The sequence below is a fragment of the Anomaloglossus baeobatrachus genome, chromosome 1 (genome assembly GCF_048569485.1).
Source record: "Anomaloglossus baeobatrachus isolate aAnoBae1 chromosome 1, aAnoBae1.hap1, whole genome shotgun sequence".
Classification (NCBI taxonomy): domain Eukaryota; kingdom Metazoa; phylum Chordata; class Amphibia; order Anura; family Aromobatidae; genus Anomaloglossus; species Anomaloglossus baeobatrachus.
In genome coordinates this window covers 956,650,714-956,669,156 of record NC_134353.1, presented here as the reverse complement: position 1 = coordinate 956,669,156, position 18,443 = coordinate 956,650,714, and the positions used below count along the sequence as shown (strand labels likewise).

Sequence of the window (18,443 nt, the reverse complement as noted above, 5' to 3'; positions counted from 1 at the left end):
CAAGGAGGCTGACACTTCACCACTCGGCTCCGCCCCCTCCCGCACTCCGCATGTGTACACACACACACACACACACACACACACACACACACACACACACACACACACACACACACACACACTCACTTGTCCCCAGCCCTGCAGTCCCCGCGGCACTGACGTCCTCAGCTCCACGGCCCCGCTCGGCTCCGCCCCCTCATGCGCCGCCCCCTCCTGCACTCAACATGTACACACGCATATAGAGTACACACGCATGTAGACACACACACACACACACACACATACACACACTCACTCACCTGTCCCCAGCCATGCAGACTGCGGCACTGACGTCCTCCGCTCTGCCCCCGAACTCCGCCCCCGAACTCCGCCTCCCTCACACAACTGAGTCCGACAATGAAATTCTTTTCTTTGTCATCCGTTGTACAACGCGCCAGTCACATGCGTCAAGCAACGCATGTGACTGATGCAAAACAACGGAAATGTGAACATAGCCTTAAGCGTCATCTAGTGGTGTGATAAAGTGTGGGTAAATCAAACCCTTGTTCAATTGTATAAGTCAGCCTGTCTGCATTTTCCTGTGATAGGCGGCTGTGTCTATCTACTGTGATGACCCCGACGCCACTAAAAATCAGCTCAGACAGGACGCTAGCAGCAGTGCGGCATAGCACCTCCAAGGCGTACAAGGAGAGTTTGTGGCACGTGTACAGCTTGGACACCCAATAGTTCTATGGCACTGAGAAATCACAGAGGACACTGGTACAGTCACCTATCTATGTTGAGGAGAGCCATAAGATGAAATACTTAATTAACCTCTTGACAAGAGATTGTGGGAAATATGTCAATTTGCCTTACATAATTCAGGTTTCAGATCATACACATGACACAGATATAAAGATGGCTGCTATTTCCTGTTCTCCACACCTTGCCTGGAATACAAGGAGTGTCCAGATGTAAGAAGACCACTATATAAGCAGAAGACCCACTGGCCAAGCTAGAGGACCAACCCACAGATCAGATGACACCATGGATTCCTTCACTGAAGTCAAACCCGCCCATCAACAGCAACACGGATCTCCCCATTGGCTAGCTCATGAACTGTCCCACTAAATGGGCATATCCGAACTTGTGTACGCCCCTAGGGTATATCAGAGGACGCATGCTCTGTATTGCTGCTGTTCGGTGCCATCTTTACTGTTGTCAAGAAGATATTTCACATCCGACTGTGTCTTCGTGTGATTTCTTTACGCATGCACTTGACCCACAACAATTAGGCCAGGCAGCAGGCAATAAGTGATCTCTGATTAAGAGTTCACCCTAACATCTACACCTTTACCATCTTCATCAACTTCCCCCTGCTTGTCAGGGTATCCCGCACAGCCGTCCCTTGGTGCTGGGACGATTAGAGGAAAAGTTACAAGGTCCTGTACATTGTGCATTTGCCAGTGTTGCCTCTGACTGTTGCCCTTGCTCGGTAATCCTTGGGTGGCCAAATAAACAGGAACTCTGCTGCAGCATTGTCTGAGGGGAGGTTTTTGAGCAACTGGTTAACAATTGGCCTTCTGGTATTGTTGCATTTTATTAGCCCTTTTTAATACCGGAAGGAGAGATGAAAATTTCTCCTTGTGCTGTGGGTCAAAAAAGGTGCACAATCAGTATTTTGTTGTGGCCAACATATGCAGGGCCGGCCTTAGCCTGAATGGCGCCCTGTGCAAAACTGCCCTTTGGTGCCCCCCCCTTCTGATTTTTTTACCCAGTTTCCAGGAAACAAATGAGGATCAGAGGCCATTTTTTTTATATCCTAAGAAAATTGATTTCTTCAAATGTACAATAAAGTCCTCCAGATTTGTGCTGGAGAATTTGATTCTCAATCCACATTAATTCCACCACATCTAAAATTATTGTTATTGGGGTCTTCTCATCTTGTACATTCTGTATGCCTGGATATTACATTATGGATGGTACATATGGATCCCCCAATGGGGCGCACATGTATCTGCAGAATGAGGCGCTGCTGCTCTTTGTGGAGAGATGGTATAAATTCCTATACACTTAGAGGGGCGCAGGTCGTCGTCCCATTGGTGGGATCAGCATCTACTATACAAATCCTGAGGATAAATGTACCAGATGATAGCAGACAAGGCACCATGGAGCCGGCGGCCGATGCTGTGTGTACGCCGGACCAAAAAGTCCAAAATACAGATGTTAAAGGGGAATGTAAGAAATTAGAAAAAAAATCTCTGATTTATACATAATAAAGAGTCATCAGGTTATATGTGTTGCTGCCTCTCAGCTCCAATGACCTGAACAGACTGAGGTGCAGCGGCACATACACACCATAAGGACGGGGGGCGCTGTGTATGTGTCGCTGCCTCTCAGTTAAAATGACCTGAACAGACTAAGGTGCAGTACCACATACACACCATGAGGACGGGGGGCACTGTGTATGTGTCGCTGCCTATCAGCTCCACTGACCTGAACAGTCTGAGGTGCAGCACCACATACACACCATGAGGGAGGGGCACGGTGTATGGAAGAACTACGGCCTATATTTTGTAATCCCTTTATTAACCAGACTGGGCACACCCCATTTGGCAATGCTGCAAATAATTTTGTTGGAAAATTTGTAAGATAAATCCACAACGAATAATGTAATATTCTCTAGAACTTCATAATGCACACCTCTGCTGCTGTAGAACCCCATAATACACATCTCAGCTGCTGCAGAACCCCATAATACACATCTCAGCTGCTGCAGAACCCCATAATACACACCTCAGCGGCTGCAGAACCCCATAATACACACCTCAGCGGCTGAAGAACCCCATAATACACAGCTCAGCTGCTGCAGAACCCCATAATACACACCTCAGCTGCTGCAGAACCCCATAATACACATCTCAGCTGCTGCAGAACCGCATAATACACCTCAGCGGCTGCAGAACCCCATAAAACACATCTCAGCTGCTGCAGAACCCCATAATACACACCTCAGCTGCTGCAGAACCCCATAATACACAACTCAGCGGCTGCAGAACCCCATAATACACACCTCAGCCGCTGCAGATCCGCATAATACACATCTCAGCTGCTGCAGAACCGCATAATACACAACTCAGCGGCTGCAGAACCCCATAATACGCAACTCAGCGGCTGCAGAACCCCATAATACACATCTCAGCAGCTGCGGAACCCCATAATACACACCTCAGCTACTGCAGAACCCCATAATACACATCTCAGCAGCTGCGGAACCCCATAATACACACCTCAGCTGATGCAGAATCCCATAATACACATATCACCTGCTGCAGAACCCCATAATACACATCTCAGCTGCTGCAGAACCCCATAATACACACCTCAGCGGCTGCAGAACCCCATAATACACATCTCAGCTGCTGCAGGACCTCATCATACACACCTCAGCTGCTGACGATGCATTACATTGATAGAATGGCGCCTTCATAACAACATTAAGGCTAAGTTCACACAGGACATCTTTTGTAGCATTTTTGAGGTCACACAGATGCCCCTGCATGCATTTCCTCCTCCCAGCAAAGTCTATGGGATTGCTCTTTTGCTGTCCACACTGGGCATCTTTTGTTGGCTGCATTTTTGAAGATGCAGCTGTCAGTTCTTTTTTTGTTTTCGTTTTTGAACCCTTCCAGTCAATAGATTAGACTTAAAAACCGCATTAGGCAAAAAGCGGTAAAAATGTGTCAAAAACACATTGCTTTTTTATGCGTTTTTGCCGCGGTGCATTTTTGGTGCATTCTTGGGACAAAAACACTGCATATTTGTGGTATAAAAGATGCCCTGTGTGAACATCCCCTAAACCATTCCATGTGATGTGCAGACGGCAGTGATGCCAGGTAACATACGAGACTCCACTGTTATTTTCTACCAGGTGAGGAATCTGACAGCCGATTCCTCTGCACGACCCCCGCGTGGAAGGAATCAGACGCCGGCTCCATTATTGCAGTCCTGTATATTTTACTCTGATGCTTCTACATTTCAGATAAAACACATTTTATCTCTGTCGAGGACGATGCAGTCAGGATGAGGAGCCCGGGAGGCCGGTGCCCAGTGGCTTCTCCCTGCTCTGCTGCCCTAGACTGACCAGTGTCTCCCCTGTGTCTGACATTCTGCACATTGACTGGTCGAACCCCCAAAATGTGTAATACACACTGTTAGGATTTCATTTGCCAATGATATCACTCACAAGTGATTTGCAGACTCGGGGTCATCTGCTGAATGACGTCTCCTCCTGCTTCTCTCATTGTTATCATTTTCAATTTGAGAGGAACAGGAGGAGACGTCATTCGGCAGATGACCACACATTGCAAATCACAAGTGAGTGATCAGGTGACAACTACTCGAATCGGCAAGTGAAATCCTAACACAGCGCATATTACACACCTATATGATATGGCAGGTCAATATTCAGAATTACAGCACATTACACACTATACGTGACATGTACAGGGCATATCTAGGGTGTATAATCTAATATATAAAGCTGAGTGTGTGTGTGTGTGTGTGTGTGTCCGTCCGTCCGTCCAATATAGGAATTTGCACCGTCACATTTACAATTATGAAATTTTGCACAGACGCCTCATGTGACCCAGGGAACGTCACAGACTATGTTTTGATGAGAAATTTTAACCCAGCACTTTACAGTTATTCGCTGCAAAAACCTGCTTACACTAAAATCAATGGAGCTGGGAACTACAGGTCATTAATAAGAGCTGTAATTGGTTGCTATAGGCAACAAAGGACATTCTTTTTTTAAGACAGGTAATGTGTCAGATAATATGATGTCAATAGAGACAAACACAGAGACACAGATACACAGACACACACAGGGACACAGAGTCTGATACAGAGACACAGAAACACAGAGATAGACACAGAAACAGAGACACAGAGAGTGACACACACACACACACACACACACAGACTGATGCAGAGACACATACAGGGACAGGGACACACATAGGGACAGGGACACAGACACACAGAGACATAGACACAGACATAGAATCACAGAGACTGATATAGAGACAGAGAGAGAGAGACACAGAGACAGAGACTGATACAGAGACACACAGAGACTGATACAGAGACACACAAAGACACACACAGAGACAGACTGATACAGAGACAGACTGATACAGAGACAGACTGATACAGAGACAGACTGATACAGAGACAGACTGATACAGAGACTGATAAAGAGACACACAGAGACAGACACACAAAGACTGATTCAGAGACACAGAGACACAGAGAAAGAGACGGAGACAGACAGACAGACGCACAGACAGAGACACACACACAGGGACACACAGGCACACATACAGAGACAAAGACACGGACACACACAGAAACACAGACACATACAGAGACACATTCACACACAGAGGCAGAGACACAGAGGCAGAGACACACAGAGACAGACACCTAGACAGAGATACACAGACAGACACACACAGAGACCCACAAAGACAGAAACACACAGAGACACACAGAGACAGACACAGAGACACAGATATAGTCACAGAGACAGAGATACACAGAGACAGAGACACACAGAGATACATACAAACACAAACACAGACAGGCAGAGACAGAAACACAGAGAGAGAGAGAGACAGAGAGTGGACAGAGGGAGAGAGACAGTTACTATCCCGGGCACCGCCAGGTACTACAGCTAGTAAATATATATATGTATCTATTACCCCCTACACATGCTCTGCACCCACTCTGGCCACAGCTGCAGGGCCCACTGGCATCACATCCCAGGCTCCCCCTGATGTCATTACACCTATCCAGGGCCCACAGCTGCAGAGCAAGGGCGAAACAGAGAGCCAGTGGTCATCCAGTCCTCAATGGTGTTCAACCATGCATCCGAGAAAATAGCAATGGCCACCATCACCCACAGGCCCAGTCATTTTGCCACTGCGTAAATTACACCATATACATGACATACACATAGATACTATAGAAAAGATAGATGGGTTGGACTGGGGTGTGTGGGGTCCACAGGAGGAGTTAACTCTAGAGGCCACACAACTATATGCAAATCGCTGCAGGAGCCCCCACACAGCCTCCTATGCATAGCAGGAGCCCCCACACAGCCTCCTATACAAAGCAGGAGCCCCCACACAGCCTCCTGCACACAGCAGGAGCCCCCACACAGCCTCCTGCACACAGCAGGAGCCCCCACACAGCCTCCTGCACACAGCAGGAGCCCCCACACAGCCTCCTGCACACAGCAGGAGCCCCCACACAGCCTCTTGCACACAGTAGGAGCCCCCACACAGCCTCCTGCACACAGTAGGAGCCCCCACACAGCCTCTTGCACACAACAGGAGCCCCCACACAGCCTCTTGCACACAACAGGAGCCCCCACACAGCCTCCTGCACACAGCAGGAGCCCCCACACAGCCTCCTGCACACAGTAGGAGCCCCCACCCAGCCTCCTGCACACAGTAGGAGCCCCCACACAGCCTCTTGCACACAGCAGGAGCCCCCACACAGCCTCCTGCACACAGCAGGAGCCCCCACACAGCCTCCTGCACACAGTAGGAGCCCCCACACAGCCTCCTGCACACAGCAGGAGCCCCCACACAGCCTCCTGCACACAGCAGGAGCCCCCACACAGCCTCCTGCACACAGCAGGAGCCCCCACACAGCCTCCTGCACACAGAAGGAGCCCCCACACAGCCTCCTGCACACAGAAGGAGCCCCCACACAGCCTCCTGCACACAGCAGGTGCCCCCACACAGCCTCCTGCACACAGCAGGAGCCCCCACACAGCCTCCTGCACACAGCAGGAGCCCCCACACAGCCTCCTGCACACAGCAGGAGCCCCCACACAGCCTCCTGCACACAGCAGGAGCCCCCACACAGCCTCCCATACACAGCAGGAGCCCCCACACAGCCTCCTATACACAACAAGAGCCCCCACACAGCCTCCTATACACAGCAGGAGCCCCCACACAGCCTCCTATACACAGCAGGAGCCCCCACACAGCCTCTTATATACAACAGGAGCCCTCACAGATCCCATATAGACATAAAAAAAAATTATACTCACCTAATCCTGATTCCCAGAACCGCAGCCTCCATATTTTCTTCTATGGTGGCCTGCGGAGGCAGTGCGATGCAATGATGTCACTGCAGTGCCCTTGTGGATATACGGTCTCCTAAGACACAGGCCTGCAGCGGTCTGTGGCTTAACAGACGGACAGTGATAGAGCAGGGAGCTCTGTGCTCTGTCACAGGATTGAACTGTATCGGGGTGACGCCGACATAGTTCAGTGCGGTGGTTGCAGAAGACTTGGGGCTCCGGCCAAGAAGTTCTGGGTCGGAGCTCTGGATCTTTGATGCCAGTGGTGCCCCTGCCGGTGGGTCCCTTGTTCAGTTAGGCTGCTTTCACACATCCGATTTTTGCTGAGCGGCACAATACAGCGCTTTGCAGAAAAAACGCAACTGTTTTTTTTTTTTGCCACCGGTTGCGTTTTTTCCGCATAGACTTGCATTAGCGCCGTATTGTGCTGCATGGCCTTGCGTTGTGTCCGTTTTTTGCCGGATGCGGCATATTTATCCCATGCGGCGGCCGGATGGAACGTTGCCTGGCACTTTTTTTGTGCGGAGCAAAAACCGCATTGCGCCAGATCCGGCGCGATTTACAATGCAAACCTATGGACGCCGGATGCGGCGTCCTGCAGCAAAAACTGCATCCGGCCGCCAGATGCGTTTTTTTACACTGCGCATGCTCAGTATCAAGCCACATCCGTCAAAAAACGGATGGGCCGCATGGAAAAACATATGCAACGGATCCGTTTTTTTCGCCGCCTCTGTTGCATAGGTTTTGGAGCCGGATTGAGCCACACTGCAAAAACCGGATGTGTGAAAGCAGCCTAAGAGAGCTTTCTGGGGCATTGACTGGTGTCTGTACCAGACGGATGCTGGATAGATGATAGGCAAATAGATATCAGACAGATAGATAGATAATAGAAAGATAGATAGATAATAGAGATACATAGATATAGACATATATAATAGAGAGATAAGCAGACAGATAATAGATATAGATAGATAATAAATAGATAGATAATAGATAAAGGATAGATAATTGAGATATATAGACAGGTATATAATAGAGAGATAGGCAGGCAGACAGACAGACGGATATACAGACAGACATTGCACAGTATACAGGACACACACATGTTATACATAACACACACACACAGCACATGATACATTACAGATGACACACAGCATGTTATACTCACAGTCACTTCCTGGGCTCCAGGAGTTCAGTGTGACTTTTGTAACTGCATCTCCGACAGAGCTGCTGCCCCTCCCCCTCTCTATGGTAAAGACAGGAGAGAACACAGAGCGGAAAGCAGGTGAGGGCGCCCCCTGCCTGAGGCTGTGCCGAGCGGGAGGAGACCAGACGCAGGGCACAGAGGAAGGGGGAGGGGCGCTCTCTGCAGGAGGCTGTGTAGGGAGAGGAGAGGAGGGCGCCCCCTGCCTGAGGCTGTGCCGAGCGGGAGGAGACCAGATGCAGGGCACAGAGGAAGGGGGAGGGGCGCTCTCTGCAGGAGGCTGTGTAGGTAGAGGAGAGGAGGGCGCCCCCTGCCTGAGGCTGTGCCAAGCGGGAGGAGACCAGACGCAGGGCACAGAGGAGGGGGGAGGGGCTCGAGCAGCAAAGTGAAAGTAAACAGCTGCTCCCTAGGCGCCCCCTTTGCTGTCGGCCTGCCGGCGCCCTGTGCGGCGCACAACTCGCACATGCCTAAAGCCGGCTATGAACATGTGTATCATTCGCTTTTAACCTGACCTGATGACAATTGTGTCTCATCATCATCCACCTCTGGAGACAGTAATTGCAGTTTCCCACCATCGGCTTCTTCTGACCACAGCTGCTCAAATATTAGGGAATTATCGCACACGACCTCCTCATGTCTCTCTCAAAATATGCACGGTGAGAGGCCAGAGGCAGCCATGAGTGGAAAGGTAAAGAGCTCCTCTGAGTGTTCACGTGTGGGGTGACTTGTCTCCTGGGACTAGTCATGGTGGGAGGAAGGAGGATCACGGTGAGGATTATGTGGTCCAGCCTCTTGGCTAGTGAGAATGGACCGTGTGCTCGCACTGTTCTGGTTTCAACAGTGGTGTACTGTGCCCTCATAGCATGAAATGCTATGGAAAAATGCTAATTGGAGTTTGCTATAAGCCTCCTAACATACCTGAACAAATAGAGGGTGAAATGCTGGAACAAATTGAAAAGGCAGCTAATAATAATAATCGGGTTCTTATTATGGGGGATTTCAATTATCCAGACATACAGTGGGACATAGAATCTTCTGGTTCTGCTAAAAGCTGTAAGTTCTTATCTACCATTCAAGACCATTTCCTCTCTCAGATGGTAGGTGAACCGACCAGGGGAGATAATTTGCTAGATCTGGTCCTGTCAAATAGACCGGATACAATTTCAGATCTACAGGTCCGGGAGCACTTGGGCACCAGCGATCATAATATGGTAAGCTTCAACATAATATTCAATAGAACATTTCAAAGGGGGAATGCTAAAACCTGGAATTTTAGGAAAGCTGATTTCAACAAATTAAGGGAAGAGCTTAAATGTGTAGATTGGGACAAAGTCATGGTAACTGGGATACCGAACATAAATGGGGTAAGTTTAAGGATATACTACTAGAGTCCTGTAAAAAACGTATACCCTCTGGTAATAAAATGTCCAGGAATAAAAAGAAACCACTATGGATAAATAAGACTGTACAAAGTATAATAAAACAAAAACAAAGGGCATTTAAAATCTTAAAGGCTGAGAATACAGAAATAGCATTGCAGGAGTATAAAGATATCAATAGGAAATGTAAAAAAGAAATCAAACAAGCAAAATTAGCTACTGAAAGAAAAATCGCCAATGACATTAAAATAAATCCCAAAATCTTTTATAAATACATTAATGCCAAAAGGAAAACAAAGGATAGTATTGGCCCCTTAAAATATAATAACAAGTTAGTTATAGAGGACAAACAAAAGACTGAGATATTAAATAGGCACTTCTCATCTGTATTCACCAAGGAACTGACTGTACCAGGGATCATTCAACAAGTGAAAAATCAAAGTCCACCACCCGATATAATTAATTTAACACAAGATGAAGTACGCCTACGTCTGAGTAAATTAAACATTGACAAATCCCCAGGGCCAGATGGCATTCATCCACGAATATTGAGGGAATTGAGCTCCGTAATCGACAGACCGCTGTATCTCATCTTTTTAGACTCACTTGTAACAGGGTTGGTGCCTCAGGATTGGAGGATTGCTGATGTGGTACCGATATTTAAGAAAGGTAAGAGGGTAGATCCAGGCAACTACCGTCCAGTAAGCCTGACATCAGTAGTATGCAAAGTTTTTGAGGGCATTTTAAGGGATGACATGCAAAAATATATTGCAGAAAATAATATGATAACTGACAAACAGCATGGATTCATGAAAGATAAGTCGTGTCTAACCAACCTGTTGGGGTTCTATGAGGGGGTAAGTTCAAACCTGGATTTTGGTAATGCAGCTGATGTTATTTATTTGGACTTTGCAAAGGCATTTGATACTGTACCACATAATAGCCTTATACTAAAGCTCCAGAAGCAAGGACTAGGGGACACAATATGCAACTGGGTAAGGAATTGGCTAAAAGATAGGAAACAAAGAGTAGTCATAAATGGTACATTCTCTAAATGGGCTATAGTCAGCAGTGGGGTGCCGCAGGGATCTGTGCTTGGACCGATTCTTTTTACTCTCTTTATTAATGACCTTGTGGATGGGATTGATAGTACAGTGTCAGTCTTTGCCGATGACACCAAACTATGTAGGATATTAAAAACTGACCTGGATAGTACAATATTACAAAAAGATCTGGATAAGATGTCAGAATGGGCAGATACTTGGCAAATGAGATTTAATGTTGATAAATGTAAAGTAATGCACCTAGGACGGAGTAATCCTATAGCTGCGTATACATTAAATGGAAGTAAACTTGGGACTACAGAACAGGAGAAGGACTTGGGTATTCTCATTACAAATAAGCTGAGCAGCAGCACTCAATGTCAAGCAGCAGCTGCAAAAGCAAACAAGATTTTAGGGTGTATAAAAAGAGAGATTAGATCCCGTGATCCCAACATATTGTTACCCCTCTATAAATCACTTGTAAGGCCACATCTGGAATACGGGATCCAGTTTTGGGCTCCACATTTTAAAAAGGACATTCAGAAGTTAGAGTCAGTTCAAAGGCGGGCAACTAGACTATTACAAGGAATGGAAGGCCTCCCATATGATGACAGGTTGAAAAAGTTAGATATGTTTAGCTTAGAAAAAAGACGTCTCAGAGGAGATCTCATTTATATGTATAAATACATGTGTGGTCAATATAAAGGACTGGCACATGACTTATTTCTTCCAAAGACAGTACTAAGGACCAGGGGGCACTCACTGCGAGTGGAAGAAAAGCGATTCCGACACCTAAATAGGAAAGGGTTCTTTACAGTTAGAGCGGTCAGACTGTGGAATACACTACCACAAGAGGTAGTAATGGCAGATACTATAACAGCTTTTATATCAGGGCTGGATGATTTCCAGTACACAAAACATTGTTGGTTATAAATGACTTAGTGACTAAATGTAGAACTGGTGGAGGAAGGTTGAACTAGATGGACCTAGGTCTTTTTTCAACCTAAGTAACTATGTAACTATGTAAAATAGGAACTTAGAACAAGGGGATGTTTGAGGTCCTCCTGCAGAAGCAGGCAAAGTTTGCCCTGTCACACAGCCAAAAAGACCAACTTCAGCACCATGTCCACTTCCCCATCCCTTAACGCATGACTTGAGCATGTATAATTAGGTACGTACGTAAGCAAACTCTTATTACAGAATAGAATGTATTGGAATCATCCCTTGGGACTGTTTGTTTGATCTTGCAGCAGATAGCAGCAATTTTAGAAATCTTCCTTTAAAATGGTGTTTTGTTTGGGACTGGACCAGGTAATTGAAAGCCATCAACTGCTGCGTAACTGGCTTTTGTGAGATACTTTGGTCGACCCAACGCCATTGAACTCTATAAGTACTAACACTCTCAGATAGCAGCAATTTTAGTATTCTCCCATTAAAATAGTGTTTTGTTTGGAGCCGCAGCTAATTTACCGCAATCAACCCTGCCTAAATAACTTATGTATTAAATCTATTTTTATTACATTTTTCCTTTTACATCAGTAAAATAAGACTTACAGTAACAGACCGACAAAATAGACACCTCATAATAAAGTAATTAGGGTCTCAACACAGCTTTGAGGAAATGATTCCCTTCATATTATAAGAACAGGACACCTAAGTAATTACATTTGCTGATAATAGGACCTCAGGAAAGTCAACTCAGTAGGGTCCCATGACAATACATAAAATACAGGTATACAATGGGAATAGAAATCTGAATAAACAGAGCGTGCGGGTGCCATACAGGAAGAACAGGCAAAACAATCTACAGGCCGTATGACTCTGCTCCCAAACAAAAAAAGGAATAAGTATGAGGAACAGAAGGACAGAAAGAGGGGAAAGAAGGAAGAAAAAAAAAAAAAGACAAACGAGAGGGGAAAGCCACTCCACCCTCAAGAATTCCCAACGATCTATTGGAACTCTGGGGAATCAAAGAACATGATCCAAGACCCCCACACCCGGATAAATTTATCAGTGGATCCACCAATTTTTACCATGAGATTCTCCATTCTCCAGAGACTGGCCAACTCCTCTAGCTAATCCATCAAAGTGGGACACCATATCCATTTCCAGCCTCTAGGAATGATCATTCGAGCTGCAGTTAAGCAGAAGCGCAGCAGGTCCCTCTTCTGCGAGCACAAAGAGAAGGGCCACCTGGGCGAGATCCTCCACACTTTCCAACTCATTTTGGCATACGGAGAATACTGACTCCCAGAATGATTGCAGTGTACCACAACATCCAGATATCTAACATCGACCCTTTTTCTGTATTACATTGCCAACACCTGTCAGATACTGAAAGAAAAATAGCATGTAACGTGGACAGGCATTGGTACCACCAGGTAAGTATTTTTTTAATTTTTCTCCTTAGCTGCACATGCCAGAGATAATTTGAGAGACCAGAGAAATGCCCTGTTCCACCCATCCTCAGAAATGTCGACCCCTAGCTCCTCCCTCCACAGAGAGATAAAGTTGGGCCTGTCAGTCGAATCCCTTTGGATAGATAAACGAGATGGAATGTTCAGGTGGAGAGTTACGTAGGAACAGCTTTTTGAATTGAGTGGGGGGGGCTATGAATATCCTCTCCCTGTCCTGAGTGGATAAAAAGGATTTCAGCTGAACATATTCTAACAAAGATCTTGCCTGTTGGCCAAAAGGACATTGTAGTTTGGCAATACGCTTCCTAGAAGAACATGGAAAAAACGGTGTTCCTCAGAACACCTAAACCCCAAAAAACGTCTAGAAGTTAGACCCAGGGGAGACTCCAAGTTGTTTAAGAGGTTGGTTAGCGGGCCGTGCCCCAAAAGAGAGCACCTTCTGACCTCATACCACCCGAACTGTACAAAGAAAGTTTACCTCCCTTTCCACCCGAACCCTGCCCTCCCCTACTAGTCCACAGAAAGTAGTGTAATGGTATCTCTGAGCTATCCTGCTTGACCCCAACCCACTGTTTAGAGCCTCTGTGAAACTGCCAGTCTATCAGTCACATCAGAACAGCTGCCCTATAGGCCGCAGCCGCTCCAGAAGTGGCACATCTATTAGATGGGCCAATCCTGGTGCTTTTCTCCAGCTCATCCCGATGCCCTGGTGCAGTGGCATTCGGGGTAATATATGGGGTTGATACCAGATGTGTAATGTCACCTGGCATCAAGCCCTGGCATTAGTGAAGTCACGGCGTTTATCAGATACCCGACATCACTGACCTAGTAAGTAATAAAAAAATTAAATAAAATAAAAAAAAAAAAGATTTTCACCAATTAGAAAGAACAAACAAATCCGGGTCTGGCGTAATCCAATAAGGGGGTCCCACGACGATCCATACTCACTGTCCCAATCAATGAAGAACAGAATGTTCCCCATTGGCTGGCGGAGCAGTGTGGTGACCTGAGCTAACATCAATAGGTCAGCCCAGGTCACTGCAGGGCATGACCAGCACTGACTTCAGGAGGTTAGCTAGGTGCATTACCTGCGGTGATGGAAACCGCTGCACTCCTGATGTCAGCGCTGGAGACTGAGTTCAATGACCGCTGCATTCTCAGATCACCTCTCGCGAGCGGCCTGTGACGTCACCGCTAGTCACAGTCTGGGCCGCCCGCGAGAGGTGATTTAAGAACACGGCGGTCAGAAACACCGCAGGTAATGAACTTTACTATCCTCCTGACAGCAACACTCATCATCCCCACAGCTGCTCGCACTGCAGAAGAGGACATGTTCCATAATAACGGAATGGACATACGGCATCCGATGTGTTTTTTTGTAGGATCGAATGCACACGGAAGTGCTTCTATGTGCCATCCGATCCTACACAAAAGACATTGAAAAGATGGTCCTGTCAGTAGGTCCGCAAAAAAACAGGAACTGACCAGGACAAACGGAATGGTCATGTGAATGAGCCCTTAGGGTCAACAGTGAAGTTCAGGTCATCGCCTACGATGAGGATCCCCACTGCAAAGTCAGCCAGTGAGGACAGGAGGGAGGAGCAAGTTGTCGCCGGGTCTCTATTAGGCAAATACCAATTATCAATGGTGAAAAGGGAAGAATTAACACTTATTTTCAAAAAATTAAACCACCCCTATAGTCGACTTTTGTGCCTAAAACCTCATGGCTACCTACTGATACCCCTTTTGATTTTGATTCTGGATTGGAGCGGTGTATCCACTTGGTATAGTACCTATCCTTGAAGCAGCGGAGATAGCCATTCTTGAAGTGCGTCTCCTGCAATAGTAGGTATGAATTCGATTCCGTCAAATGGATCTGGTGACGGGGCAGTCCAGCAATTCCATGTGGAATGGAAAACGACCCATCAAGGGAGGTGAGAAACTGTTTGCCCCCCTCCACCCAGGCGGAGAGTGCACTGCTGATCACTTGAGGGCACAGCATTCCTCGGTCCCATCAAAAAGTGTAGCCAGTCCTCAATGGCAACCAAGGGGATGTCCAGGGCCGCAGAGAAGAAAGGCATATCAGAGGGGGATCAAAGGATTTGCATGCGTCCTGTGTAGCGAACCTGAAGGCGGAATGGGAAGCCCCAATTGTGCAGGATGTCAGAGGAGCAAAGCATGTCCAATAGTGGTTACAGGGACTTCCGCCTTTGCAAAGTGAAACAGAACAAATCAGGCACAATTTGGATTTGTCCATCTTCAAATGAAACTAAGGCCCCACTGTGGATCTTGAGCATAATAGGGTCCTTCAGAATATAGCGGTGCACTCTACATATCACATCTCTCGGGTGGTCATTTTCCACAGGTTTAGGGACCAGGGCCCTAAGAGCTCTATCTAGTTCCAACATCTTGTTAGGGGGTTCGCCTAGGATCTCGTTAAAGATGGTTTGTAGTGTACAAGGAAGGTCTTTGGATTTAACAGATTCTGGCACGAAACGTACCCTAATATTTTTTCTGCAGCTCCTATTTTCGGTATCATCCATATGAAGCATCCCACGGGGCAGGTGTTTTTCACCTACTTGTCACCGGGTCCAGAGTGCAGATCCTCTGTACCATCACGGGGTGGTTTGGCCCAGTCCCGTTGCCCCGAGGCATACAGGAAGGGATGGCGAAGGGTGGTAGGAAGGATGGAGGCGGTAGTTGCAGGATGGGGGTGACGGTTAGAAAAGTCTATTAGATGATCATGACGCCACCTGTGATACACGGCCAGGTATGCGGCCGCCGCTGCTGGATCTCTCACCGGGGCAGATGTTGGGTGCAGCCGGGATGGTGTCGCTCCCCACAGGCGGAGCGGGATTACCCCGGGGAGGATGATGGAGTACGGGGGTGGTGGTAGTCTCCGTTCACACCGCAACGCTGGGCGACGGCACCGGTAAATGAGAGGCAGGTCAATTACTCACAAGTTGTTCAGGCGCTGCCCCAGAGTACAGTCCACTGCCATGATGAGCACCAGCCGATCCCGGATAGTCGGCGGTCACTGCTGGTGCCCGTGAAAGTCTGTTAGTGAAGTGTCTCACAGTTGCTATACGGAACCTGGGCCGAGCCTCCTGCTACAAGCCACGGGCCCATGAAGAATGACAAACGCAAACTCCAGTTGTCAGTGCTAGGTGTTACCCCAAGCTGAGCCCAGGAAGGTTCTGTTCTAGTGTATTTCTACCCCATGTGGTGCTGCCCCCAGTGGTTGTCCTAGCGACTGGGAAAGTCCCATGCTTCGTGATGGGACATAGCCAGGTCACAACCCCCTAAATTCTTTTTTTAAAACACACTGGACCCTAATTTTATGTCTCCATGTTCTGTATCTGTCACACACTGACATCAGTGTGATAGATAACGGATTATTGGTCCCTAAACTGGAGAAACCCCTCATCAGCCCTGACCGCGGATAATAGGAAAGAGTTGGAGCTCATCCTAGCTCACATCGGCAGAATTCATGTCCAGCTGTATTTCTCCTCTATAACATAACTGCACATCCCGTGTTATCACCTGCACCGGGATCCCAGATTCATTCACATTTCATGTGTATTGTACATGAAGGGTTAATATACCGCTGGAGAAACTGACACAGCAAAGAGTGGAAAATAGGAATGTGTGACTTGTGTGCGTTATTGGGTGGTCTGTACTCACCGGGGCGGTGAACTGTAGGAATCTCCTCGTTACTCCGCTGATCGCCCCTCACATTTCTCTCTGGAGAATTAATTTTACTCAGATCTTTATCCGGATCCAAAAGCTGCAAAACAAAATATTTTAAAAGTTCCCAGGAATAATGGAGATAAGATCCGGACATGTGAGGTCTGTGGTCAGCGGTGATCCTGCCGTCTCCACCGCTCTCATTACACAAGTATAAAACATCTAATACTGGAGGAGAAAACAAGACTGAACACAAGGAGGTCACAGCCGTCTACACCTCATAGGGGAGATCTCCATCTACCTGAGGGTCCTGTGGAGGAGGAGGAGGAGCGGGACATCTCTCTGGGGTCGTCCTCGTACTGGAGAGACCTGCAGGAGACACAGACAGGACGGACATCATTATTACATACAGATAATTATAGGCCGGGTGTATTCAGTCCTGTCTATTACCTGGTGATGTGCGGGGCTGGGGCTCCTCCATCATCACCTCCTTGTACCGCTCCTTGTGTCCTTCTAGATACTCCCACTCCTCCATGGAGAAATAGACGGTGACGTCCTGACACCTGATAGGAACCTGACAACACAATGATATCATCATCACCCAGAATCCTCCAGTGCCGTCCTGTATAATGTCCCAGCATTCCCAGCAGTGTCACCTCTCCAGTCAGCAGCTCCAGCATCTTGTTGGTGAGTTCTAGGATCTTCTGGTCATTGATGTCCTCATGAATCCGGGGGTGAGGTGGAGGCCCCGGGATTGGGCTCAGGGTTCCTGCCCGTCCTTCAGACACAGGGGCCTGACAGCGATCACTAGAGGTCTTCACTAATGTGTAATCCTGAGTGTGGAGACATTAATAATATCACTACAGACATTTCTAGAGTCCATCACCTCCCCGGTCATATCCTCTGTTATTTCCATAGATAATGATGTAATGTGATGACATCAGAACCTCTCACCTCCCCGGTCATATCCTCTGTTATCCCCATAGATAATGATGTAATGTGGTGACATCAGAGCCTCTCACCTCCCCGGTCATATCCTCTGTTATTCCCATAGATAATGATGTAATGTGATGACATCAGAGCCTCTCACCTCCCCGGTCATATCCTCTGTTATTCCCATAGATAATGATGTAATGTGATGACATCAGAACCTCTCACCTCCCCGGTCATATCCTGTTATCCCCATAGATAATGATGTAATGTGATGACATCAGAACCTCTCACCTCCCCGGTCATATCCTGTTATCCCCATAGATAATGATGTAATGTGATGACATCAGAACCTCTCACCTCCCCGGTCATATCCTCTGTTATTCCCATAGATAATGATGTAATGTGATGACATCAGAACCTCTCACCTCCCCTGTCATATCCTCTGTTATCCCCATAGATAATGATGTAATGTGATGACATCAGAGCCTCTCACCTCCCCGGTCATATCCTCTGTTATTCCCATAGATAATGATGTAATGTGACGACATCAGAACCTCTCACCTCTCCAGTAAGATGGAAGATTATCTCCAGACTCAGGTTTAATATCTTCTCCATAATTTGGTCTTTGTCCTTATTCAT

General features: G+C 47.3%; 1 protein-coding gene across 1 annotated transcript in view; it reads right to left on the bottom strand.

Moving 5' to 3' along the window:
* LOC142257470 (uncharacterized) overlaps positions 1-17,439 on the bottom strand; it is a 38,322-nt gene extending 20,883 nt beyond the window's left edge. Inside the window, exons 1-3 of the mRNA XM_075329600.1 lie at positions 17,322-17,439; positions 17,173-17,240; positions 16,869-16,971 (exon numbers count right to left, since the gene is read on the bottom strand). Coding sequence (XP_075185715.1) covers positions 16,869-16,971; positions 17,173-17,240; positions 17,322-17,406 — 256 coding nt within the window. The 5' untranslated portion in view covers positions 17,407-17,439. The remainder of the gene's footprint in view (positions 1-16,868; positions 16,972-17,172; positions 17,241-17,321) is intronic.
* Between the last annotated feature and the right edge of the window lie 1,004 nt (positions 17,440-18,443).